The following is a 27792-nucleotide window of genomic DNA, read 5'->3' on the forward strand; positions in this document are numbered from 1 at the left end:
TTCTGTAGTTTTGTGCTTTTTTACCAGGCAAGAGGAAGGGGTGAAATATTTCTTCTTTCTGAAGTTGTCCAAGCTCAGAAGAATAAAGCTAATAAATCTCAGAAGTTCAATCTGAGATGCCAGGACAGGGAGGGCAGGAAAGACTGATTTTTTTGCTGAAGCCCTAGGATAAAATGTTCTTGCTTGAGAAGTATTTCCCCAACGATGTATGATCTTCGGAGTTCAGGCATTTAAGGTCGTGTGCAATTTGCAGCAGTAAGGATTTAGTGATTTTAAAATAAAAAAAAAAAGTCATTCTTTTGTAATGTCACCTAGCACTTTGGTTCAGGGTAAAATGTTAATCATTGATTTTTTTTTTTTTTTTTTGAAACTTGGTTTTCTGCTGGGCTAGTCCCTCAGACTGAGGGGTCTACCCACATGGGTGATGAAGTGGAATGTCTGAGAGACAGTGCACATCAGCAAAACAGCTCAGAATTCTGGGTATTGAGAGAATCTGAGATGAGGTCGTCAGGCTGAGCTGTGCAAAGCTGTGCAAAGGAGAGGGGCCATCCAGTGTTTGTCTTCCCAGCCCTCTGCCTTTCTTCTGTGGAGACCATCCCATTGTGGGATGAACTAATCCCACCTCTCTTCAGTATTGGGGTGCTACCAATCCTACCCCTTTGCACCCCTGAGTGCAGGAGTAAGTATGTGACCCAAAGGTCCCGGAGCCCTCCAGGGTTGTTTTCAAACTAGAAACAAAGGAAGAGAGTCCCTTCTCTTGTCTTCTCTTTTGGCAAAGATGGGACAGTCCCTGGCTGTGGTTTCAGGCCTGAGGAGAAATCCAGTTTGACAGAACGAAATGATGTGAAGAGAGAAGCAAAGACGGGGGACAAAGACATATGCAAATACACACCTTACAGCATGTGAGGGTTCTGTCCGGGTTGTCCCTGAAGCAAAGATTCACCCATGTCCACCACCTTGAGGTTTGGTTCCAGGCTCCAGAAATGGATTCATTTCCCCTCTGCCTAAGCTGGTCAAGGTTGAGTTTCTGTCATTTGCAATTGAGTGAGCCCCAGGATACAGCCCAGCACGTCATCATAGGCCACTGAGCACTCAAAGGGTGTGGAGGTGTCCTTCAGAGATAAACTAAGGCAGGATTAGACTACTGCCTTCCCTTTCTGAGAAAACCAGCAGTGACAGGAAGTGGACTTGAACACTGGACTCAGAAGAGCAATCTGCCTTCTGCTCCCACTATTAACTGCCATCTTGGATGAGTTACCTTCTAGAACTTGTGAAACGAGGGGGCTAGATAGTGCCATCCAAACAGCATTTCAGCTTATATTCTTTCATTCATTCATTTATTTATTTAACTTCAGAGAGAGAGAGAAAGCGTGCCTAAAGCAGGAGAGAGGGGCAGAGGGAGAGAGAGAGAGAGAGAGAATCTTAAGCCCAGTGTGGAGCCTGATTTGGGGCTTGATCCCATGTCCCTGGGATCGTGGCCTGAGCCGAGATCAACATTTGGATGCTCAACCCACTGAGCCACCCAGGCGCCCCTTCTTTCAAATATTTAAATGTCAATTTATGCTACCAGTCTTCTCTTCATTTTAACTCCAACCCTGCCTTCAGTTCTTTGCTGAGTTGCTCACTTTTTAACAGGATTTAAAAATGAATCCTTGGAGCTCCTGAGTGGCTCAGTCGGTTAAGCGTCAGACTTCACTCAGGTCATGATCTCATGGTTCTTGAGTTCGAGCCCCATGTCGGGCTCTGTGCTGACAGCTCAGAGCCTGGAAACTGCTTAGAATTCTGTGTCTCCCTGTCTCTCTGACCTTCCCCTTCTCACATTCTGTCTCTCTCTCTCTCTCTCTCAAAAATAAATAAACATTAAAAAAATCATTTAAAAAAAATGAATCCTTCCTGTGCTGCCTAGAAGGACTAAGAGAGGGAAAAATAGCACACCCTGTATCTCTCCAGTTGAGTAGTCAGATATTTAATAAAGACAAGACCTCTGGACTTGGCAGCACAGGGCAGAAGAAAGAGGAGTCCTCAGCATTTTCTGTTCCCGAGGCTGAATGCTGTCACAAGCTGATGATTTGCGGTGGGACAGAAGTGGCCAAAGAGGCAGAAGGTATGTACCCAGGGTTGAGTTCTGCTGTCTGAGCAGCGATTACAATTGCTATTTTGGAAGACTTGGAAAAATTCCCTGTGTAGGTGTGAGTTCCCCTGACATCCTCATGTAAGATCCTTTTAACAGCCTGGGACTGTAGTTCCTAAGCAAAATACATTAAGGTTTCTGTGTTCCTTTCAGGAAATATCTTGTCTGCCTTGTGAGGAAGGGGAGTAATGCAGCGTCCCTTGAATAGGCTAAGTCCCTCCGAAAAACATGCTTGCTTGTTTGTTCCTTTGAAGTGTGTGTGTGTGTGTGTGTGCGCGCGCGTGTGTGCTCCTGCAAGCACAAAAGCAGTTAAAGAAGAAGATTATGATTGGTTGATACCAGGAACTTTTAGTTTTTCTTTGTGCTGAGAGAAATTTAAAAAAACAAATAGGTCAGAGGATTTCTTGGAATAATTCTACTTTCAGAGGCTTGGCTGAACTTCTCAGCAAAAGTCCTTGGTTGGCCACCCGCTAAGGAATGAACTTCACCAGTTCTGGACCCTGGGGCAGCCTGCACTGTTGGAAAGTCTTACTCTCAGACCGATGGTGAGTTTTGTATTTACATTGACATTGTACTTAATAAAGAATAAAGAAGATGAAGCCCATTCTTTAGTTACTGTCTCTTGGGATGCTCTAATTTTTATTTCTGGTGATAAAAAACAATCAAAGTGTAGAAAGCCTCCAAGAGGAGAGGCATCCCCAGTTTTGGTTGTCCCTAAAATAGCTGGATCTCACAGTGTCTTCTGAACAAGCAAGACAGGAACCTGAGCAGTTCTGGCTCCTACACCTTACCTACTCCCACCTTCTGCTACTACCTATCAAACAGAACCTTCTTATCAGACCTTATCCCTGGTTTATTTCTTCCTAAGGCCCATGGAGAGGAGCAGGCTGAACAATTATTGGCTCAATTAATTTATCCTGCTTACTTATGCCAAAAAAAGAAAGGAAGAAAAGCGTGTGTGTGCGTGCACACATATGCCATGGCTTTGTATTTCTGGGTTCTTTACGTTCTGAATCAAAAATTGCTGAATATCTCTTATGTAGAATAAAAAAGCAAGATGCAAAGCAGTGCTCACAGTATGTTACCTTACGTGTAAGCGGGAGGGAAGGAATAACTATAGATATGTTTTTGCCTGGATTTGCTAAAGAAACTTGGAAAGATGCAAAAGAAACTGACAAAAGTGTCTGCTAGTGGAGGTGAGATGGAAGCTAGCTGGGGGGAGAATAAGGAAATTTTCATTGTACATCTTTTACATGTGTGGTTTTTGAACCAGGTGAATGTATTGCCAATTCAAAAAAAAAAAAAAAGACCTGGTCCCTAAGCTAAACTTGTCTCCATGGTTGGATATTCCCTCTCTACCCTCTGAATGTCCCTAACGTTTGAACATTTCAACAACGATCATGTTACATTGGCCTCCGGAAAACTGAAAAAGGGAGAAAACTGTTAGGGATCAACACATGGTGTTAACATTTTTCCTATGTAAGGAGCTCTAGGAAAACAAAGGCAAAGAACCAGAGATTTCTCCAGGTCCCAAAACTGTATGTAAGTGCGCCAAGTTCAAAAAGTAGGGAAGAAGAGGGACTCCCCCAACCACTGGGTCTTCTAATATGAACATTTCTAAATGTGCATCGCAAATCGGTCAGAAAGCTTCTCCTCTGTGCCAGACCTCTAAGGATAGTTAATAATGTCCCTCTGGCACTCAGCAACTGCAGAAAGATTGAAAACCAGCATGATGGCAACGGCTAAGTTAGTGATAAATGGATGAAAGCAGGTGATAGTTAGCTTAGGATGGAAAGGGACTTCCGACCTACAGAGAAAAACGGAAAAGTGTAACCAAGGCTACTTGGGATACCATGGATCAACCCTGGGGCCAGCAGAACAGGGGAGCAGTGCCTGTAAAGGGGCACAGGAACATTACGTGAAGCCCTTGCCTGCAGTTTGGAGAGGACACAGGCTTTTACTGAGGGAGTGGAGGCGAGGCGGGGCTGTGGGGCCAGGTGGGGCCAGGCTTCTGCATCTGTCTACACCACACACGCCCTTCGCTTTCTAGATCTCAGATTGCTCACGTTCAGGTTGTATTTCTTGAAGCTTGCTCTCTTCTGGGAGAGTTCCAGTAACCTTGCAGACACCTTGAAATCATTTTTAAAAGCAGGGAAGTGTGCATGAGACCAAAGGGTTATATTTTCTGGGCTGGAAATGCAATAGTTTGGTGTCCTCTCCTTGGTTTGATTGACCAGATTCTTGGTGACCTTAGCCAAATCCTTGATCTGGATTTCAGCCTTCCTTCCACCAAATGGGAACAAATATTGGTTACCAGCAGGAGGTAAGAGCTGTTGGAGACACAGAGGGCAGGACTAGCCCTACAGTATCACTTTTCTCATCAGAAACTGGAAAAGCGACACTAAATTCCTGAGATCCATGATTTAAATTCTGTCAACGTCCCCGGAATAGACGTAAGACACACTGGAAACGCTTCATATGTAATGCCCGAGAATGCTCCCATGTTGTTTGGAAGAGGGCAGATGCTTTTCATTTTATTCTTCAGAAACACACTTGGTCATTTTTCTTTCTTTCTTTTTTTTTTTTTTTTTGATGTTTATTTATTTATTTTTGAGAGAGACAGAGTGTGAGTGGGGGAGGGGCAGAGAGAGAGGGAGACACAGAATCTGAAGCAGGCTCCAGGCTCTGAGCTGTCAGCACAGGGCCTGATACAGGGCTTGAACTCATGAACTGAAGGATCATGACCTGAGGTGAAGTCAGATGCTTAACCGACTGAGCCACCCAGGCACCCCTTGGTCATTTTCTTCCATCTGTAACCTTAGAGTTTAGAATGCAATTTCTTTTGACCCCTGAGTTCCATATCGTCAGTCTACTGGTTAGTTGCCCAAGGAAGTTTGGTCACGTTTAAAGATTTGAGACTCATGGGGCCAGCCTGGCACCACGTCATTCTATGTTACCTGAGAAGATTTTTGGTGCTATAAGTTACGGGGACGTTGGGACAGACATCCTCAATATGGAGATTATTATTAATTAAAAAATTTTTATTCTTTTATCCCATTCCCGGGTTCTGCCAGCCTCCACCCCAATCCTTGTGCAGGCCATCTGGGACTGACTTTGTGCGATTTCTAGGTGAAGTAATTTTCCTCTCTGCTGCCCCAGGACAATGCTTGGGAGAGGCTGGCTCTCAGAATGTGTGGGTGGATAATTCTAGATGACGTTCCAAGATTCCGTCCAGCTCTGTGGGTACTCTGTCTCCACCCTCTGCCACCCTGCTCCCCTATCCCCTCTTTTTCCCCCACAACACGCATCCCTCCCACAACCTGCAACTCACCAAGGGCTGCTGTGAACTTTGGCTGCTTGTGCCCAGGTAGAGAAGTGCAATCAGATCCAGTGCCTGTTGGACAGGAGCGAGGGATTTGCTAATCTCCCACTTGCAGCTTTGCTCACCGGTGAAAACCCTAACCTAGAATTCTAATTGCACAGCGACATGTCCATACTCGATGCAGAGAAGGAGCCTTCCAGTCTCTGCACACGCCTTGGGCAGGATGGGCCTCAGCAGTCACCACGTTGCAAAGTGGTGTGCCAGGCTCACCAGACCTTCTCATGGTCTAATGCCTCTCCTCACCCCACTCTTTAAAAATAACCAACTTGGAGGGGCGCCTGGGTGGCGCAGTCGGTTAAGCGTCCGACTTCAGCCAGGTCACGATCTCGCGGTCCGTGAGTTCGAGCCCCGCGTCGGGCTCTGGGCTGATGGCTCAGAGCCTGGAGCCTGTTTCCGATTCTGTGTCTCCCTCTCTCTCTGCCCCTCCCCCGTTCATGCTCTGTCTCTCTCTGTCCCAAAAATAAATAAACGTTGAAAAAAAAAATTTAAAAATAACCAACTTGGGCACGCCTGGGTGGGTCAGTCAGTTGAATGTCAGACCCTTGATTTCAGCTCAGGTCATGATCCCAGGGTTGCGGTATCGAGCCCCACACTGGGCTCCACATTCAGATTCTTAAGCCCCACATTGGGCTCCATGCTTAAGATTCTCTCTCTCCCTCTACCCTTCTCCCTGGCTCGCACACACTCTCTCTCTAAAATATAATAAATAAATCATTAAAAAAATAAAGATAACTCCCTTAAAAATGATTATTAAGTGTTTAATATTCACTATAGAAAATTCTAGAGCAATAATAGATATCCTTTCTTTCTCCCAGCGACAAAGACTATCAGCATCATTGTTAATTATTCTTCCTGCCCCAGACATTCACTCAGAAAATACCTACCATGCATGTACTAATGCTAATGCTGGGAGTACAGCGTGAACACAGTGGGTGTGATCTCAGCTCTCAGAGGATATGTGTTCCAGTGGGGGCGGCGGTGGGGGAGGGGGGACAATGAGTAAGTATGCGAATATTTCAGAGCCTGGCAAGTTATGAGAGAGACAGCCCGGGAAATAAAGTGATGAGGAACTGGAGGGTATGCTGATAAGGTGGCCAGGCAAGACTTGAGGAGGTGGGGTCTGAACTGTAGACTGAGGGACAGGCAGAGCCAGCCTGGGGGAGGCCAGAGAATGCCGGGGAGGGAAGGAGCTCCAGGGGGTCCTGGGACTGACAGAGAAAGGGAGGTTGAAGCAAGTCAAATGCTGAGCCAAGAGGTGACCAAGGACCAGGCCAGGTAGAACCTTGTGGGCCTGTTAGGAGTTTGGTCTTTGTTCTAAAGGTAATGGCCAACTGTTAAAGGGCTTTAAGCAGGGAAGTTACATGATCTACTTCATATATGTTTTTCAAAGATGACTGTTGCTCTGTCTGAGGAATGAACTGTAAGGGGGCAGAGTGGATGCAAGGGGCCCAGGTCTAGAGGTCTGGAAAGAGCATGGGAGCTTGGGTAGGCAAGTGAAGACAGAGAGAAGTGGATGGAATAGGTAAAAGTTTGGCGGTCCAATAGACTTGCTAAGAAACTGAAGATAACAATGAGGGAAGATATAACCTTCTCTGAAACCTTGCAGGATGGGGTGAGGAATAATTCATTACTAAAGGCAAGCTGCTTTCTGTCTCTAGAGGTAGAGACCTCAACAGACCTTTTTGTTTTAGGAAAATTATCATAGTATATACAGTATTTATTTTTTTAATGCTTATTTATTTTTGAGAGAGAGAGGGAGAGGGAGAGAGAGAGTGTGAGCAGGGGAAGGGACGGAGAAAGACAGAGACACAGAACTCAAAGCAGGCTCCAGGCTCTGAACTGTCAGCACAGAGCCCAACGTGGGGCTTGAACTCATGAACTGCGAGATCATGACCTGAGCCAAAGTCAGATGCTCAGCCGACTGAGCCACCCAGGAGTCCCAGAATATGCAGGAGTACTTACAAATTCAATTTCTCAGTGCACAAATCCTTGTAGCTTACCCTAGACTAGGCACTAATCTAGGTGTATTAGCAAGTTCACGGACTTTGGATTCTACCACACAGACTAGACATGTAGGGGCCACGGGTAGGCCTGCCGCAAAATGTGCCACTGTGGAATATTGATTATTATAAGTGAAAGTTTCTTTGAAAAAAATGCTTATTTACTTGGAGAGAGAGAGAGAGAGAGAGAGAGAGCGCACGCGCACAAGCAGGGGGGAAGGGCAGAGAGAGGGTGACAGAGAATCTCAAGCAGGCTCCAGGCTCATCTTGGAGCCCCACACGGGGCTCGAACTCATGAACCATAAGATCATGACCTGAGTCGAAACCGAGAGTTGGATGCTCAACCGACTGAACCACCCAGGCGCCCCCATAAATAAAAGCTTCTTAAGTGCCAGAAGACACTCAGACCCCCCTCCGTCCCCTTGAAAGCAGGAAATAACTCTCCCTATGAAAGGTACCCTCCCTGTACCATGAAGTAAAGAGACATCCTTTTCACCAGAGATGGGCAATTCAGAGCAGAGGAGGCTGAATAAACAACCTTGTTACTCTTTACTAATTTACTCCCCCAGCCCAAATCCTGTTTAGAATTCCCTACTAACCGAAGCTCCCAAAGTTAACTTTTCTTTGTCCTGTCAACTCCTCACAGATGTATCGTCTTTTTGTCTCAAAAGTGTAAAAACTGCATGCCTCAGTCATTTCCTTAGATCTCAATTTCATTATTGGTCCTCCGTGAGCATGTAGTAAAACAAATAAAAAATAAAATCTCTGGGTTCTTTTCTGTTAATTGGTCTCACATCCATTTAATTCTTAGTCCAGCTGGAAGATCCTGAAGGACAGAGACTTTTTCCTTCCCTTCGTACACGTAAATAAATAATAAATGAATGAATTCTATTGCACGTTAGAGGTGATTCTTGTTTTGAAACAAGAGAAATGTTAACAAGGTAAGAGTAAGCAGGAGCCCCAGGTGCGGATGGGGCGGTTTCGATGTTATCAGGGTGATTATGGAAGGCCTTGTTGAGCTGATGACTTTTGCCAAATATAAATAGATTCTCTATAAATTTATCAAACACCAGAAGCTGCAGGAGGCAGGGAATATGCCTCATTGTTCGTGGTACATGGTAGGAACACAGTATTTGTGGAATGAATAAATGAACCTGAATGCATTTATTAATGTTCTGGATTGGGACTATAAATTGTTGTATAAATTTTTTTTTTTTATTGTTGTATAAATTTGAGTAGGAATTGTGACGCCCCTCAAGGAGGCAGGTTTTTTTTTTTTTTTTTTAATTTTTATTTTTTTTTTCAACGTTTATTTATTTTTGCGACAGAGAGAGACAGAGCATGAACAGGGGAGGGGCAGAGAGAGAGGGAGACACAGAATCGGAAACAGGCTCCAGGCTCTGAGCCATCAGCCCAGAGCCTGACGCAGAGCTCGAACTCCCGGACCGCGAGATCGTGACCTGGCTGAAGTCGGACGCTTAACCGACTGCGCCACCCAGGCGCCCCTTTTTTTTTTTTTTAAATGGGGGAATCATTGTTATGTTTGAAGAATGGAGATGGTTAATGGTTGAAGTGATATCAAGTGGCTTTTGTTTTCATTTGATTTTTCCTACTGAGCGTATTCCTGTGTTATTAAAAAGTCTTTGCGGGGCGCCTGGGTGGCTCAGTCAGTTGAGCCTCTGACTTTGGCTGAAGTCATGATCTTGTGAGCCCTGCGTTGGGCTGCTTCAGATTCTGCTTCAGATTCCTTGTCTTCCTCTCTCTGTGCCTCTCCCCAGCTCGCGCTCTCTCTCTCTCTTTCTCTCTCTCTCAAAAATAAAAAGTCTTCAGGACATCTGGATGGCTCAGTTGGTTAAGCATCTAATTTCTCTCAGGTCATGATCTCACGGTTCATGGGTTCAAGCCCCCGCGTTGGGCTCTGTGATGACAGCTCAGAGCCTGGAGCCGGCTTCAGATTCTGTCTCTCCCTCTCTCTCTGCCCCTTTCCTGTTCTAGCTCTGCCTCTCTCATTCTCTCTGCCCCTCCCCCGCTCATGCTCTGTCTCTCTCTCTCTCTCAAAAATAAGTAAACATTAAAAAAATTTTTTCTAATAAATAAAATAAAAAGTCTTCGTGTGCATTCCATGCAATAGTGGTATAGCAGTTCACCACATGCATAAACCACGATCTATTAAACTGGCCTTCCCATGTTTTCCAGTTGTTTCCCTCCAGCCACATTGCCCATCTGTCCTTTCCTCTGTTTCATCTCTAGGATTACAGAAATGGTTCACCTATGCAGCTTTCAATTCTTGTTATTTTTTATTAATCTTTGCTGTCTTTCTATACCAAACATAGGCCAGTAAATAAATTAGATGATGGTCATCATTTATTTCTGAGGCAGTGTATGTTGGAGTTGGGATTTAGTTGAGGTATAAGAAAAAGCAGGGTCAGAAGCAGGAAGTCCCAAGTCCTGCACTGACTCTGCCCCCATTATCCCTGGCTTTGCTCTAGCTCCTTCCTTTATCTTTGTATTTGCTCTGGCCCCTGAAGAGGAAAAAAAAATTAAAATGAGGGGTGCCTGGCCGGCTCAGTGAGTAGAGTGTGCGGCTTATGATCGGAGGGGTTGTGAGTCTGTGCCCCATGTTGGGTGTAGAGAGTGCTTAAAAATAAAATATTAAAAAATAAATAAATAAAAGGAAAAAATAAAACCACCACCAGATTATTAACACTACAAAAGTCATTCTACATTTTTAAAAAATTTATTGTTTAATGGTTATTCATTTTTGAGAGATAGCATGGAGGGGGGAAGGGCAGAGAGAGAGAGAGACAGGATCCAAAGCAGACACAGAGCCCATTATGGGGCTTGAACTCACAAACCGTGAGATCATGACCTGAGCCAAAGTCAGGTGCTTAACAACTAAGCCACCCAGGGGCCCCTGCAAAAGCCATTCTAAAAGACACTTGATGGTTTCTATAATAGGCACATGAAGACTTTGGACAGCTGATTGAACAAGTGCTCCGTGGCCCATTTTCATGCTTCCACGTGGAACCCAGGTGAGGCAGCCCAGGTGAAGAGTGTTAATCCAAAACTGCACACGTACATGACAAGGGGCAGCCTGGCCGGGTGTGGTGAATACTGTGTCTATACATCAGACAGATGGTGTCAAGGGGTTGCTCTCTTCCTTAAAAACAAAACAAAACAACACACACACACACAAAAGTAGTGAAATAAGTACATTTTCAGGTTTAAAAAAAATCCTGATGCCTTTTCCATACCAGAATCCTTTTAGGATGTCGGGAGATATAAGCAGTGTGCAGTCCCCTGTGGGGGATGCCCAGTGGTCCATGCAGAGCGTTTCTCTTAAAATGACTCCCTTAGAGATTTTACTGGTGCAAACTTTGCTGTAGAATGCTCTCTACACTGATCATTCAAAAAGGGAAACAAAGGGGGCGCCTGGCTGGCTTAGTGAGTAGAGCATGTGACTCTTGATCTTGGGGTTGTAAGTGAGCTCCCACACGTAGAGATTACTTTAAAAAAATGAAAAAAAAAAAAAAAAAGAGAGAGAGACAGAGGGATGAATAGAGCACTACTCTGTATGATACTAATCAGGGTGGATATGCAACATTATACATTTGTCTAAATGCATAGTATTTTACACCATCAAGAGTGAGCCCTAATGTAAACTCTGGTCTTTGGGTGACAATGATATGTCAACATAGGTTCATTGATTTGTAACAAACTTACCACTCAGGTGGGGAATATTGATAATAGAGGAAGCCATCTATGCATATGTAGGGGATGGGGTAGAGGAAAAATAACTTCCTCTCAATTTTCCCGTGAACCTAAAACTGCTCTAAAGATAAAGTCTACTTTAAAAAAGATATATAAAAAAAATAAATAAAGCAAAATGGATGAACCTTGAATACATTGTGTTAAGTGATATAAGCTGGTCACAAAAGACAAATTCTGTATATTCAGATGTGGAAATATTGGGGTTTGGCAGAAACGGTCAAGAAAGAATTCTTGAGATGTCTTCGGTTTATTAAAAGCATAGGGATAGGACTCATGGGCAGAAAGAGCTGCACTGGGGTTGTGAGGAACGACTGATTATATACTTACAAGTTGGGAGAGGGTTAGGGATAGCGTAAGTCTCTAAGGAATCTTGGAAGAAATGTTTCCAGGACCTTGAGGGGGCTAGCTGTTGTTAGGAAAAGGTCATTTGTTACTGTCTAATGAAACCTCAGTCATGAGACCATTCATATGTATATCAGTGGTCCATATGCTTGGAGAATGGTTGCTAACATATATCTTGGAGGGATTTGAGATAAAGGAAGTTTCCAAAGAATTTGTATATGTTAAAAGAAACTTACAAGAATCTGGAGGTAAGGATAATGTTAAGCTAAGATTGCCTTTTGCCCTCAACAAAGTGTCAACATCCAGACTGCTGAGTTCCTAGAGCAAGGTCACTCTGCCTGTCTCAAGGACTTGTAAAGTTGTAAGGAAATTTAATTTTTTTCTTTTGCCTTTGTTTCCCACATTGTGTTCCCCTTATGAGAGGTACTCAGAGCAACCACATGCACAGAAACAGAAAGAACCGTGATTTATGGGGGCTAGGGGAAAGGGGAGTGGGGACTTACTAATTAATGGATACAGTCAGAGTTTCAGCTGGGGAAGACGAAAAAGTCTGGAAATGGACAGTGGTGACGGTTGTGCAACACTTAATGTACTAATGCCACTGAGCTGTACCCTTAAAAATGGTTAAAATGGTAACTTTTCTGTTATGTATGTTTTATCACAAATTTTTAAAATGCAGTGAAGTAGGGAGAGGGAATAAACTGAGGTCGTAAAGTAAGCAGGGTGAGTAACTTTTCCCACCTTTTGGGGTCAGAATGAAGAGTGTTATAGGATTTTGACTTTTTGTTTGAGTCCCTTGTCCTGTCCCTCATTTCCTCCAGGAGTAATGATAACAGAAAAGGATCTTCAGCTCCAGCTACAGAAAAGGGCAACAGAAATACTCTTCCCTCATTCCCAACAGGTTTCTTTTCTGTTCAGTTCTCTTCTCCTTCCCCTCTTTTTTTTAAAGTGTGTTTATTTATTCTGAGAGAGAGAGAGAAAACGCCTGAGTGGGGGAGAGAGAGAGGAAGAGAGAGAGAGAATCCCAAGCAGGCTCTGTCAGCCTGTAGCTTGACTCGGGGTTTGAACTCATGAGCTGTGAAATCATGACCTGAGCCGAAATCAAGAGTCAGATGCTCAACTGCCTGAGTCACCCAGGCGCCCCTTTTCTCCTTCCCCTCTAAATGGGATGGCCAACCTGACTGGAAATGGCGGCACATTCACATATGTACAGTAAGGGCTCAAGAAATAACACCTGTGAAACTGACATTTGCAAAATACATCTTTCATAAAGAAGCTGCTTTTAACCTCAGTGAGAGCCTACTAAGAGGGGAGGGGCCCTCCTGAAATGCAGGAATCCCCTGGGCTGTCTTTATACATCTGCGCTGCAAGATAGGCAAGGGTGACAGAGGGATATTTTGAGATTAAATTACATTTCCCTAGTGTTTTTTTTCTTTTCTCATTCTCTCATTCAAGCAGGGAGCAGAGTGTATTCCTCGCTGAAGGAGGGAATTATGCGGCAGAATACTGTAAAGCAGTCGTTAGAAGGCGAGCTGGTAGGGGCGCCTAGGTGGCTCAGTCGGTTAAGCGTCCGACTTCAGCTCAGGTCACCATCTTGCAGTCCGCGAGTTCCAGCCCCGCGTCGGGCTCTGTGCTGACGGCTCAGAGCCTGGAGCCTGCTTCCGATTCTGTGTTTCCCTCTCTCTTGGCCCCTCCCCGTTCATGCTGTGTCTCTCTCTGTTTCAAAAATAAATAAACGTTAAAAAAAATTAAAAAAAAAAAGGAGAGCTGGTGGCCAGCTAGCTGAATCAGGCCTGGAGGGAATCTAGACGGGACCCCTTAACAATATTGACCTGTACAGTGTGTTCTGAAATTTAAATTCGGAGACGTTTAAAAATTGGAAAACATCAGGGGCGCCTGGGTGGCGCAGTCGGTTAAGCGTCCGACTTCAGCCAGGTCACGATCTCGCGGTCCGTGAGTTCGAGCCCCGCGTCAGGCTCTGGGCTGATGGCTCGGAGCCTGGAGCCTGTTTCCGATTCTGTGTCTCCCTCTCTCTCTGCCCCTCCCCCGTTCATGCTCTGTCTCTCTCTGTCCCAAAAATAAATTAAAAAAAAAAAAAAAAACACACAAAAAAACGTTGAAAAAAAAATTGGAAAACATCACATCAACATCTGGGTTTCTGGTTTTTCCTTATAAATGGGAAGACAGCTCCATCAACTTTGCCCATTTGGCAACAACAGCTGGACCTGAGCTGCAGCTGTCGTGTGGAGAGTGGGGTATTAATTAGGATAACATGGGCCACCGGAACAAAAAGCCCCTCGGATTTCAGTGGCACGACACAAAAGAAGAGATACTTTCTCGATTGTGAATAACAAGCCCAGAGTCTGTGATACAGAGACTGGATGGAGATCCTTCCTTTCTGTGTCTCCACCATCTCCGGGGAACGTAGAGTCTCTGATTTCAGCCTGTGGAGTGGGGAAAAGAAGTGCAGAAACACACCATTTCCCCACCCCGGAAAGGGACATCCTCGGTTCCATTCCACTGATGGGACCCAGGCACGCGATCTGCCTGGACGCAAGGAGAGCTGGGAAATGAGGAGGCTGGCTGGGCCGCCACTTCCTGGCGACGACTCTGTTCCATGGAAGGAAAGCAGGAACGTGTGGTGGGCCTGTGCAACTCCTGCACAAACGGGTGGGCACGTTCCAACTCACCACAATTTCACCACCACCTTTCTATTCCCAAGTGGCCCAGAATACACTGGAATTTGTGGTGCAGAATTAAGGTATTTGTGCCCAGCGTGTGAGGAAGAAACAGAAAGAAGTGGATTCTCTCTAGAATGAAAAAGAGATTCCCTTGGGCTGGGAGGAAGAGAGACAGAGAGAGAGAGAGCCAGAGGTCAGCAGTACCTGCCTGGGCAGAGGGTCTGTGTGCCTCAGTTCCCTGTAATATCATCTCAGAAACTGGAAAGCCCTAGAAAGAATGACCTCGTGGCCTGTCTCGGCTGATAGGATGATCGCCACCTCCAGCCCACCCGAATTTCCTGTGTTCCTTGTGGGACACAGACGTGGTTTAATTGACTGAAGCAGCCATATAAACCTGAATAGTGGAGACAACTCAGCCAAATTTGGGGGGATGGGGACCAAATGGCTGGGTGCTCCCCTCTCCATCCCACACCGCAGGGCGGTGTAAATCCCTGTGGTTAGGGACTCCAGGAAGGAGGAAGGCCAGTTCCCCCACTCCTTCAGTGGATTGGCTGCTCAGGGTCTACAGATAAGTCTTTATATAAAATAATGGATAAGTGACTATTCTTACACATCTTAGTTTATGGACTGAGATTCACACCTTTTTACTCAGTTTTTCAGTTTCTTAAATGAGGGTGCTGTGGAAGGCAGCGACCTTGTTCATTTGAGCTTTTTCTAGAAATTTTGCCCTCCAACTCACAAATCCAAAGCAGGACCTCCACCCCCAGCCCCATCCCACCCACATACCACAAAAAACAAATAAAAGCCAAAAAAACCAGTCATCTTACAAGCCTTTTCAAATGGGGCGGTAGGTCCCCCTGTGGGTGGTGTTACAGGAAGCCCCAGTGTGTATTCCTGGAGCACTAATTTTGCTCAAAGATTTGGTAACATATTCTTTATATTCAAAGAAACTAGGTTAAATTATGGAGTAGAAAGCAGACTTCGCAGTTCAAAAAATAATGAAATTCCAGAATTCAAAGAAATGTCTTTCTTGTGGGGAAGGGGGGCCTCCCTGTTTCAGAACACCATGCGGGTCTCCACGGGAGTTCTTTTGAGAAGGATGCGTCTGTGGAAAAGTTTGAGCAGCGCTGGCCTGGCGCCCGGCTTGGCTTGGGCTGCAGACTGACTCTGGGCCTCTCCCTAGGCTTGCACTGACTCCCTAGTGGTTTCGCATTGCCGTTAATATCTCCTCACGTTTCTAAACCCACAGCTTGTCAGCACCGGTGCAACCTGAGAGCGAATGCCAGGTTCGTACTCGCTCTTTTCACAAAAGGAGATGGAGAATCAGCAACTTGAAAGGACTTGCCTGGGGCGGGGGGGGGGGGGGGGGGGGGGGGGGATCCAGGTTTCCCAGGCCAGTTCTCCTCCTCGAGTGCTTGGCCGCTCCATCCTTTCATTCTGCAGGAACTCCTGGTCCATCTACCCATGTAAGGAATCTCATTCCCCCTCCCCCCGCACTCCCCCTCCCGTCCGTCCATCCTTCACTCTGTAGTTCCATTCTTGAGAGCCCTGCCTCTCCAATGCGGCATCCGGGGCTGGTGGGGGGCGCTTAGAAAAGTTTCGTGAATTAGTAACCGCTGGTTCTGAAGCATGCATCAGAGCCCAGACCAGGGGCGGGTGAAGAAGTGGTTGGATTGGGGAAGGATTTGCTCCACGTCTCCCAATGCGACCAAGAGAGAGGGGGCTGCGGTTGGAGGGCGGAAACGGTCCGGATCCAGGCCGCAGAAGCACGAACCCACGTTGGCAGGGGCAGCCCTTTCCCGCCGCCCACGATCCTAGGGCGGGCACTCTGCCGAGCTGGGCGGCTGGTGCAATCTCCCGCGCGCCTTGCACTGATCAGAAAGAGAGGAGCTGAGGCAGTAGACGAGAGGAGGAGCAACTGCTCCTGGGCCCTGGCTGAGGCGCATGACCAATGGGGATGCGAGCCCCGTAGCGCGAACCAATTAGCGCAGGGCCTGCGACAGCGCGGGCCAATGGGGGCGCCAACTGGGCGCTGGGAGGAGGCAGAAGGTCTGAGCCAGCAGTAGACTTGCGCTGCCCACGCGGTCAGTTCTCTCGTTTTCCCTCGCCTCCTGCGCTGCCGCATCATGAGCGCCCGGAGGCAGGTGGTCAACTTCGGGCCCGGGCCTGCCAAGCTGCCGCGCTCGGTAAGTCCCCACGAGCGCGAGCCGAGAGTGCGGTGCGGGCGGGAGCGCGCGCGGTTCGTAGTGTATCTCTGAGGCGGGGCGCTCGGATCCCCTCTCCCGGCTCGGAGTCTTCCGAGCGTTCTGCAACAGAGTGCATGCCCAGGATCCCTCGCAAGTGGGCTTCTGGAAGAATGCATCTGGGGGAAAGGAAACTCGGCGACTTGCTTCTACAGCTGCCCCTGGCGCCGACTGCCCTGGGCGCGGCGTGCACGACTCGGCTTGCCCGTGCGGCGCACCTGCAGACTCCGGTGCTGTGCCTTCTGGGCTGGGCCCGGGGCGCGGCGGGAAGGCAAGAGCTCTCATCTCTGCGTTCGCGTTGCCCGGCCGGCATTGAGAGCCAGGCAGTGCCGAGTGGATCTGTGAATGGGATACTTTGAATGAATGGTGAATGAGGACCGCGTTAACTGGAGGGGATGGCAAACTGAAGTCCCGCGCATGACCCCTCCTCGTAAGGAGTGTTTGGTTTAGCCGGCACTTGGGAACGTTGCTTTTCAGAAATGTAAATCTGAAAGCCTTCAGTCCACCCTTTCCTTGTTCCCCTAGAGAAGCTGCCCCCCCCCCCGCCACCTTTATTTCAGCTCTGTTCCACGAGTAGATTTTTTTTTTTTTTTTAACTGGCTTGTTTCCTAAAAGCATTCGAGTATTCAAATTCTGTTAGGCTTTGGGCTGCTTGCCCAGTTAGCTTCACTTTGTTTTGGAGGAAATGGGATGATTGAATTCTCCCTGGGGCCACAACCAGACTTTTCAAGTCCAAGTGGAACTGACTCCCTGCCTTCCTAGGCACCACGCCAGCTTCCAGCTCCTCCCCCAACACCCATTCCTCCTTTCCCCATCACCCCCCCACCCCAGTTGTGAAGAAGGCCGTTTGTGATTTGCCTTGATTGACAAACTGCTATCGCTGCTGTTATATTTTTATTTTTCTAACCAGAATGACTGATAATATGTTGTTGCAACATGAGGCATAGCCAAGTGCTTTACAATTATCTATTGTTGAACAGAGTAGAAATCTCCCCGGGATAGAGCCTCCTCTGTGTTATACGAACAGAGAATCTTACAATTTTAGAAGGGAAAGGATTTCTTGCATTTCTAGGGGCAGGGCTCGCGGTAGCTGAGAGAACAGGGCTTGTTTTTTCTCACCTATTACAGTCGGTTTTAGGCGAGATTCCTTCCCTGTCAGAGCTGTGCAAACGTTTCTTGTACCTGCCTCACCTTTGTCCCTTCTCTGTTTTGGAATCTTCTATTTGTTCCTTGTGCAATTTCTTTCTTTCTTTTCTTTTTTTTTTTTTTTTTTAAGTAATCTCTCTCCACCCCCATGGGGCTCGAACTCAGGCCCCCTGAGATCAAGAGTCCCATGCTCTACCCATTGAGCCAGCCAGGCACCCCTCCTTGTGCATTTTATTTATGCATTTTTTAAAATGGCAGTTGTGATCATCAGTAACGTAATTATTGTTTTCCTGGGAAGATTTTTGCCCTCAGATGCCCTCTCTGGGTGGGGGAGGGGGTGGGTGGAAGGAAGTGGCAGATGTTGCTTTTTATGAGTTTTGATTTGATTGAATTGTTAGGATTAGAGAAGGTTTTCAAACTTTACTGTTGACTGTGACCACAATGAAAAATATATTTTACAAAATGACAAAATACATGCATATAATTATAATGAAAGCCTTATATTAAGGTCTTATGAAATATTTGGCCTAAATAACTACAACATACATAGTTTTGTATTCTATTCCACTCTAGTCTGTTCTATTTCATTTAAAAAATTAGTTGTGAGGAGCACCTGGGTGGCTCAGTCCGTTAAGTGTCTGACTCTTGATAGCCGCTTAGGTCATGATCTCACGGTTCGTGGGTTCAAGCCTGTGTTGGGCTCTGTGCTGACAGCACAGAGTCTGCTTGGGATTCTCTCTCTCCCTTTCTCTTTGGCCTTCCCCCGCTCGCTGTCTCTCTCTCAAAATAAATAAATAAACTTTAAAAAAGTTAGTTGTGACCCACAAAAGCGATTGTACTCTGCAGCTAAAGAAACTCCACTGGGGTAGAGGGGCATGATTTTGGGGTAGAAGTCTTTTAAAACTCTTTGTAATGATTTGGGTTATAACCTCATTTAAGGGGATACTGTCTGTAAGAGAAATCCAGTCTTTTTTTGTAGTTTGTCCAAGATTTTATTTAAATTCAGGTAGTTAACATTTAGTGTAGTATTAGTTTCAGGAGTAGAATTTAGTGATTCATCATTTACATATAACACCCAGTGCTCATCACAAGTGCCCTCCTTAATGCCCCTCACCCATTTAGCCCATCCCCCCACCCAGCTCCCCTCCAGCAACCCTCAGTTTGTTCTCCATATTTAAGAGTCTCTTATGGTTTGCCTCCCTCTCTGTTTTTATCTTGTTTTATTTTTATTTTTCTTCTCCGGTGTTCATCTATTTTGTGAGAAATCCAGTCTTAAACAGGAGTTCAAAGACGGATTCACTAAAGTTTTATTTGTTCAGCCAGTGCTAATAAGCGTCCGGTAGTTTACAGAATAATGACAAATCCTTTTTTCTAATGCTAGCTTTTATGATTTCTTTCTTTTCTTTTTTGAAAGTAATCTCTATACCCAAAGTGGGGCTTGAACTCACGACCTGAAAATCAAGAGTCTCATGCTTGCTGACCAAGTTGCCAGGTGTCCCAACAATGACAAATTCTTGATACCCGCTTCCCTCCCCCCCCCCCCCCCCCCCCCGCCCTTGCCAAAGGAAACTTTTGTTTAATTCTTTATTGTTAAAATGTTGTTTTTTTCAGGGGCATCAGGGTGGCTCAGTCCGTTGAGCATCGGACTCATGATTTCAGCTCAGGTCATCATTTCACGTTGGTGGGATGGAGCCTGGCATCAGACTCGGCGCTGAATGTGGAGACTGCTTAAGATTCTGTCTCCTGCTGCCCCTCACTCCTGCTTGTGCGCGTGCGCACTCTCTCTCTCAAAAAGTTTTTTTTTTTTTTTTTTTTTAGACAAATTACACTCCAGTTTAGATTGTTTTATGACCATCCTGTTTTAGCCTCTGTCTTTCAAGGAAACCTCTGATGGCAGGATGCCTCTACAGAGGGCTTATCTCACCTGTTTAATGTATGTTTTCAGGGCATTTTTTCCCTTTCTTTGTACTTCATGACAGTTTGCACATACACAAAGGTAGAGAGGGAATAATACAGTGAAATCCATGGACCCATCTCTGAGGATTTTGAATTCTGTGGACGTTTTGCCAGTCTTGCTTGTTTCAGTACTCCCTCCTCCAGCACGCTCTTACTCCCCACCGGCTCTGGGATGATTTTAAAGCCACGCAGGGGCGCCTGCGTGGTTCAGTCAGTAGAGCGTCTGACTTCAGCTCAGGTCGTGATCTCATGGCTCTTGGTTGGATCCGAGCCCCACGTGGGGCTCCGTGCTGACTGCTCAGAGCCTGGAGCCTGCTTTGGATTCTGTGTCTCCCTGTCTCTCTGCCCCTACCCTTTGCTTGTGCTCTGTATCTCTCTCTCTCTCAAAATAAATAAACATTAAAAAATAAAATAAAAAATAATAATAAAGCCAATTCCAGGAACGCCTGGGTGGCTCAGTCAGTAGAATGTCTGACTTCGGCTCAGGTCATGATTTCATGGTTCTAGGTTCCGAGCCCCATATCGGGCTCTGTGCTGACAGCTCAGAGCCTGGAGCCTGCTTCGAATTCTGTGTCTCCTTGTCTCTCTGCCCCCACTATTCGCTTGCTCTCTGTAGCTCTCTCTCTCTCTCTCTCAAAAATAATTAAACATTAAAAAAAATTAATAAACAATAAAGCCAATTCCAGATATCATGTCATTTCACACTTTAACATTCATCTCTGGTAGGATTTTATCTTCCTTCTTTAAGAAAAATAAATAAAGGATTGGTTTTTTTTTTTTTTTTTCAGTGTGTAGTTACTTGCATTTTACTTATTTTGGAGGAACAAAACATCAAAGGGGCTCCCCCCGAGCTAGCTTTGTAAGGTTTGGTGAGCCGTGCCCCATTTCCTGACTCTTTGGGATTGGTGGTAAATTGGGTCTCCCCCACCCAGTTGTCCCTGTAAGGTAGAATGTGGTTAAGGGACTGCAGTAATCTTAGTAGAGGGGTCAAAGGGCTGGCCAGGTGCATAGCCCTCAGAGCCTTGGCTGATATTACTCATCTGCGCATCGGGGATAGGAATATCCCCCTCATGGCTCTGTCGGTATGTCATTACCTCCCCTGACCATTAATCTTTCACAACAGGTGTTTCTTTCTTTTTTTTTTTTTAAATGTTCATTTATTTTGAGAGAGAGCACGTGCTCCTAAGCAGGCTTCTCGGAGCCCAACAGGGGTCTGGATCTCAGGAACCGGTGAGATTAGGACCTGAGCCCAAATCAAGAGTCCAGCGCTTAACCAACAGCCACCCAGGAGCCCCTTCATTCACAGCAGGCTCTTCCTAATTCCCGCACACCCACCCTGTTCCTTTTGAGCACCTTAGACTAAAAAGATGGAAAATTGAGTTATCAGTTTAATTTCAGCCTCACCGACTTTTTTGTTTTTCCTTGAACCCAGAACTTTATGCATTTTGTTGTATTTCTGCTTTCAGAGTGAGAAATGTGATAGTGGAGGGGATATTTTCTAGCACGTCCGTTTTTTCCCAAAGGTCTTATCTTGACAGCTGAGGGTTGTCATGAGAAAAATTCTTTATTTGAACTTTATTTTTTGAATCCAGGTGAATTTTTATACCTAAATAAATTCATGCTTTTGGAAAAGCTGTATTTTTTTTTTTAGAGTTTATTTTTATTTATTTTGAGAGAGTATAGAGAGCGAGTGGGAGAGGGGCAGAGAGGAAGAGAGAATCCCAAGCAGGCTCCGTGCCATTAGTGTGAAACCCGATGCAGGGCTTGATCTCATGAACCATGAGATCTTGACCTGAGCTGAAAACAAGAGTCTGACGCACAACTGATTGAGCCACCCAGGTGCCCCAGAAAAGCTGTATTTTAACATCAATCGCATCACATAATTTCACACTTAACTTGTGTGTAAATTGCATTAGCAGGGCTCTGTGGGCTGGATGGGAGGAAGGGGATTGGCCGTGGGCATGACAGAAGCTTCTGGACCTCACAGGCCCTGTGGGTGGACTCCCTCTCTTTGATGTCCAGAGGGAGTGCTCTGCACAGAATATCCAAATCATTTTATTTTCTCTTGTTTTTTCCTAGGTATTGTTAGAGATACAAAAGGAATTATTAGACTACAAAGGAATTGGGATTAGTGTTCTTGGTAAGATTTACTTTTTGACTCTGAATATCCAGGTTCCAAAGGAAACTGATTAAAATGCATCAAGCCTCGAATTTTTTCCCCTCGGTCTTCCTTTAGGCCTTTGTAGATCTGTTTTTAAGTTTTAGTAATTTTGGTCGCATGATTGATGGAAGCAGTTTTGAAATCAGTACCCATGCTGGTGAGGGGTTCTTGCCTCTCCGCTTACCCTTTCATGGTTGGTTTTTGCTGTTCATAGCATCGGAGATCACATGCCTCACCATGCTCTGAAACTTTATAGTATTGCCTCACATTCATTGTACAGCCTGGGCTATACTTACAAATGAACTCAGTAAATGTTTAAAGGTCTACAAGCCTTTGCTCAAGATCTTGCATGTTAATAATTTCATTAAGTTTCTCTTACATTATTGAGGAAGAGAACCTTGGAATTTAAAAATTTCCTCTTGAAAATTTAATGTCCTTTTTCTTGTTAGGTAATTCCAAAAGCCACATAGTATTAAGAGATCATAGGGTTAACTGCATGCTTGTTGCTATTAAATTTTGTTCCTGTGGGTTTGGGACGAATACTTGGGTTTCTGTGAAATGAGAGCCACAGTGCGGAAATTTGTGCTGCTGTTCTCGGGGGGGGGGGGGGGGGGGGTAGCCTTTGTGCACGGGTTCGTGTTTGTGAGAAATCACAGGGACGGAAGGATGAATTAGTAAATGGCTCATTCAATTAGTATGCGACTTGAAAAATCATTCCGCTGTGGCTGTAAGGCTCAAATGTTTGCAATTGGAAAATCAGTTTGGATTTTTCCCCTAAACTAAGTGAGCCTTGGCCCACAATTTGCAAAATCACTGCAATTTCCCGTTATTATTTTATTTGCAAATCGTGCACTTGCTTCTAAAGTTCCTTCTGTTCATTTGGTTTTGAACTGGAACTGTGTTTTCTTGTTTTTCTTTCCTTCCACAGAAATGAGCCACAGGTCATCAGATTTTGCCAAGATTATTAACAACACAGAGAATCTTGTGCGGGAATTGTTGTAAGTTCAAAATTTTAAAGACCAAATTCGTTACTTTTGTTTGATAATCCACATACCTGGGTGTCTGTTATAGTATTTACTCTGCTGTGTGTTAAGAATATTTCATAATTAAAAATAAACTTTTAAAGATTCTTACAAAGTCACTAAATTAGTACATCATGCTTTTTTTGTTTGCTCTCCTGTGTTTGTGTGTTTTTATTTTATGTGGTGTTTCCAAAGATTTGGAATCATTATATCTAAGAAAGATTTTTCAGGCTTAATAGGGATTTAGATAACAAAGAAATGGTCATCTTGGTTAGTTTACTGGCTCTTAAAAATGTGGGTCTCAGATCACCTGTCAGAATCACCTGGCTGCGGGGTGGTATTAAAAAATTTAAGTGCAGGGCCCCTCTCTAGCCCAGCTGAATCAGAATCTCTGTAGAAACTTCATCTTTTGCAAACTTTTTGGGTAATTTTAAGAGTTCTTCACTCCAGGAACTTCTCAGGTGGTCCCTCTTAGCTTATCTGTACCATTCTCCTTACCCAGAGGAAACCTTACTTGTAAATAGATTGCTGTTTAAATGAGAGATTTATATATTATCTATACATATTCACATAAACGTTATGAATATGGTAATCTTGAGTGGGGGTGGGAATCCACATTTTCGTTCTGCTCATAGAACTGGTGCATGTTCATGGTAGAAAGTTTAGGGGCAAACTTGAATATCACAAATTAAACTAGAATTTAAACTACTGGATAGTTAAACTATGGATAGAATTAAACTATCCATAACCCTATCAGTCAGGTAATTATTATTAATAATTTAGGGTTCATGTTTGCATTATTCCGTAACAAGATTGGAATTATATGGACTACTTCCTTTTAAATTGCCTTGATGAAACGCTTCAAGATGGGGCAGGCTTGGGGACACTTTTGTGAGGAGCCCCTAGAAGCCCAGTGCAATGCGAGTGGTCAGAACCAGTAATCGTTCGCGTGACTTCACTCACCGGGTCTGCCTGCTGGGTCCTGTGTCCTGTCCACAGCATAATCCTGTGCTTCATGGAACCTTGGCCCCAGAAGATGTAGGCTGTGAGCCTCCTGGGACTGGACTCTCAGTTCAGTTTATGGGCCTGTCCTTTATTCTAACCAAGTGCCTACCTTGTACCCCTGTCTGCTCTGTCTCTATCTGCTGTCCTTCCATCCAGGTGTTGGCCTTCTTATCTGTCTGGCATCTGAATAACATAGACCTGGAACCCTCTCAGCTGCTGAGAACCTCATGTTTAGAACCTCTCGATGAGACCTGGCAGTAGGCACTGGATGATCACAGGCAGACATAGTTCAGGACCAGATATTTGCACAGCACCCATTCCCCAGGACCCTCTCGGGTTGCCCTGCCCTTTGGTTCTTACCTTGGTGCTGGACCTGTCTGTAGCCATCTGCCTTCCATATACCTGTTTCTAAGCTCTGACCTTACTCAAAGGTTTGGGTCCAGTTTCCTTGGTCTAGTCCCTCTGGAGCTGAGCTTCTCTTACTGCCTAGAGCCATTCCAACCATCATCTTCATTTTCTATGCTGGAGTCCAGAAATTTCCCTGTTAGTCTTGTTTTTTTTTTAATGTTTATTTATTTTTGAGTGAGAGACAGAGTGTGAGCTGGGCTGAGGAAGGGGCAGAGACAGAGGGGAAAACACAGAACTCAAAGTGGGCTCCAGGCTCTGTACCATCAGCACAGAGCCCAACGCAGGGCTCGAACTCACAAACTTTGAGATCATGACCTGAGCTGAAGTCGCACGCTTAACCAAATGAGCCACCCAGGCGCCCCCCTGTTAGTCTTGATGTATGTCCGTATGTGATTACATGCTTAGGCCTAAAACGTTATCTATGATCCTTATCACTGTCCGCTTGGTTCATAGCATGGACCAGCACATATCTATTTTTTGGACTGCTGGTTGTAAGTGACAGATGCCCAGCTCTTAGCTTAAGTGAAAGAGGGGGTGTGTTACCGTGTGTAACTGTAAAGTGAGGGAGTGATTGAGGTGATGTTCAGGAAGGTCTTTATCTTCATCTTTTGGCTCTGCTGTTTTAGGTGTTGGCTTCACCAGGTGGCCACCAGGGGTTGTAGGATTAGCCGGTTTATCCTTTCCCTCAGTAGAAAGCGTTCCCCTTTTCCTGAAGTTTGAGCAAAGGTCTCAGAACCAAACCCCACTGGCCAGCTCGGGTCATGTGCTCTTCTGCTGGAGCGAGGGTTGGCCTCCCTTGAACCATGTAGTCTGAGAGTGGTAGCAAGATGACCAGCAGGGTGTTACTGACTTCCCTCCAAACATTCCCCTTGGGTTCCACACAGAGCCCGATAATGGTTGTCCAAGGAGGGAATAGATAAGTGACTGGATTGGGGAAGGCAAAGCCGTGGGGGGACTTTACCATATTTCTTGTAGTATATCCACCCAGGGTAAAGTGCTGGTAGAGAGCATCACTCATTCTTGCGCCCTGTGTGTCTCTGTTTACCGTCACATGTACTTCTGCCCAGAGCCGTTCCAGACAACTACAAGGTGATTTTTGTGCAAGGAGGTGGGTCTGGCCAGTTCAGTGCTGTCCCCTTAAACCTGATTGGCCTGAAAGCAGGAAGGTGTGCCGACTATGTGGTGACAGGATCTTGGTCAGCTAAGGCCGCCGAAGAAGCCAAGAAGTTTGGGACCGTGAATATCGTCCACCCTAAACTTGGGAGTTACACGAGTAAGTGCTGGGATCTGAGTTCAACAGTGATAATGAAATGCTGACAAATGCTGATGGGTGGGTAGTCCCTCCTTAGATATCAGGTTACCCCCGCCAAGGGCAACCAGCAGTTTTTAATTCCTTCTTCTGGTCAATAGTTGGTTTGGTACCATTCAGACTGGATGGTTGTACTTGTTAAGACTGTTCACTGGCTGCTACAGAAAGTATTCATAGGTTCTCTCACCTGAAAACCTAGAGGCCAATTGGCTTCAGGAATGGCTTGATCAAGGGCCCCAACAGTGCCTGCAGGTCCTGGTGTCTCCCCTCGTCTCCTCTGTGGTGGCTCCACAGTCGGAAAAGCTGTACTCCCTTTTAGAAGATGCTCCTGACCTTCTGTTCTCCCAAGTTTCAGTGCCTTTGCTCAAGCATTTCCAGTTAGAGTCTGACGTCTCCTGTGTTCCATTCCCAATCAGTCATGTGACTGCAAGTGGAATTGGCCACACTGGAGCTACGTGGGCTGAGCTGGGGAGGCTGGAGCCCCAAGAAGAAACTCAGTGGACATAGGATAGATGGATGCTGGGTAATGAGAAAAAACTCGACAGATACCCACCACACCATTCTTGAAGATGAGTTACCCCCAATAACTGTCAAAGGGGTGGGATTGTTAATCTTTTTAGGTCGTTGATGGGGATTATAATGCAAGATGGATAGGGTGGTTTCACTTGGGAGGGCTTTGGGATGAGCCTTTCACTGCTAGGGGAAGTTTGTCAGTCTCATCTACACAAGGAAGGCAGAATGAAAGTCCAGAGTCTCCACTTTTTCTTCTGTGGTAGAAATTCCAGATCCAAGCACCTGGAAGCTGAGCCCCGATGCCTCCTATGTATACTACTGCGCCAATGAGACTGTGCACGGAGTGGAGTTTGACTTTATCCCAGACGTCGAGGGAGCAGTGCTGGTTTGTGACATGTCCTCAAACTTCCTATCCAAGCCAGTGGAAGTTTCCAAGGTAGAGTGTAAAAGGGCCTGGCGGGGGCACCCCAGTGTCTCGGATTCCGTGAGAGCATTTTAACATACGTACCAGGACACGGAAAGGCCCAGAGCGTCTTGGGCCAGCAGAGACCCCGAAGCCAGGGCAGCTCACAGTGATGGGCCAACAGTTGCTTATTTCCTGTGGGTTGTCAGAATGCTTACATCTTGATGTTACCCCGTGTTAATGATTGCTTCACAGGGTCACACTGGAGTCCTTGGGGAGTTTATCTGCCTTCGAGGGTCCCTCTTAGAAGTGTTTGGGCCAACGCAGTGGGAGTAGCTTGCTGTCTTCCAGGGAAAATGCAGATTATCCAAGCTCAGGGGATGTGTGGAAGGAGCTGCACCTGGCCGTGAGCTGACCTCAACTCCCAGAGCATCAACAGGGCATATAGCCTTTCCTAGTGGCACACCAGGGTGGACGGGGGAGCACAGCACTCAGTGGAATGCAACCAGGGGGTGCAAAAAGTAAAGCATTTACTTTTTTTTTTTTTTTTTTTTTTTTTTTTTAGTGTTTATTTTTAAAAAAAAAATTTTTTTTTCAACGTTTTTTATTTATTTTTGGGACAGAGAGAGACAGAGCATGAACGGGGGAGGGGCAGAGAGAGAGGGAGACACAGAATCGGAAACAGGCTCCAGGCTCTGACCCATCAGCCCAGAGCCCGACACGGGGCTCGAACTCAAGGACCGTGAGATCGTGACCTGGCTGAAGTCGGACGCTCAACCGACTGCGCCACCCAGGCGCCCCAAGTGTTTATTTATTTTTGAGAGAAAGAGAGAGACAGACAGAGTGCGAGCCAGGGAGGCGCAGAGAGAGAGATACACACAGAATCCGAAGCAGGCTCACTAGGCTCTGAACTGTCAGTACAGAGCTCAGTGCGGATCTTGAACTCAAAAACCTCGAGATCACGACCTGAGCCGAAGTCAGATGCTCAATCGACTGAGCCACCTAGGCGCCCTGCATTTCCTTTTTTTTTTTTTTTTTTTAATGCTTATTTTATTTTTGAGAGGGAGAGAGACAGAACATGAACGGGGGAGGGCGGAGAGAGAGACGGAGACACAGAATCTGAAGCAGGCTCCAGGCTTTGAGCTGTTAGCACAGAGCCCAATGGGGGCTCGAACCCATGAACCCACGAACCATGAAATCATGACCTGAGCCAAAGTTGGAAGCTCAGCCGACTGAGCCACCCGGGCGCCCCCTTTAAAGCATTTAAAAACAAACTCACTAAATGGTAGCCTGCCTTTTAAAAAAAAAAAATTACGGTA

The 27792-nt window shown here is 45.8% G+C and overlaps 1 protein-coding gene and 1 long non-coding RNA gene across 2 annotated transcripts in view; both read left to right on the plus strand.

The window, feature by feature from the left end:
• The first annotated feature begins 2117 nt into the window (after nucleotides 1–2117).
• On the plus strand, nucleotides 2118–11415 carry LOC147574747 (uncharacterized). The gene is made up of 2 exons (XR_015243285.1): nucleotides 2118–2676; nucleotides 10472–11415. It is a non-coding gene; the product is annotated as an uncharacterized LOC147574747 (long non-coding RNA).
• A 4924-nt stretch (nucleotides 11416–16339) lies between these two features.
• The window catches only part of PSAT1 (phosphoserine aminotransferase 1), a 33324-nt gene continuing 21871 nt past the window's right edge, over nucleotides 16340–27792 (plus strand). The window contains exons 1-5 of the mRNA XM_086685042.1: nucleotides 16340–16493; nucleotides 21732–21792; nucleotides 22742–22811; nucleotides 25316–25521; nucleotides 26334–26506. Coding sequence (XP_086541168.1) covers nucleotides 16434–16493; nucleotides 21732–21792; nucleotides 22742–22811; nucleotides 25316–25521; nucleotides 26334–26506 — 570 coding nt within the window. The 5' untranslated portion in view covers nucleotides 16340–16433. The remainder of the gene's footprint in view (nucleotides 16494–21731; nucleotides 21793–22741; nucleotides 22812–25315; nucleotides 25522–26333; nucleotides 26507–27792) is intronic.

Source organism: Puma concolor, chromosome D4 (genome assembly GCF_028749965.1).
Source record: "Puma concolor isolate L17-30 chromosome D4, mPumCon1.1.hap2, whole genome shotgun sequence".
Classification (NCBI taxonomy): Eukaryota; Metazoa; Chordata; class Mammalia; order Carnivora; family Felidae; genus Puma; species Puma concolor.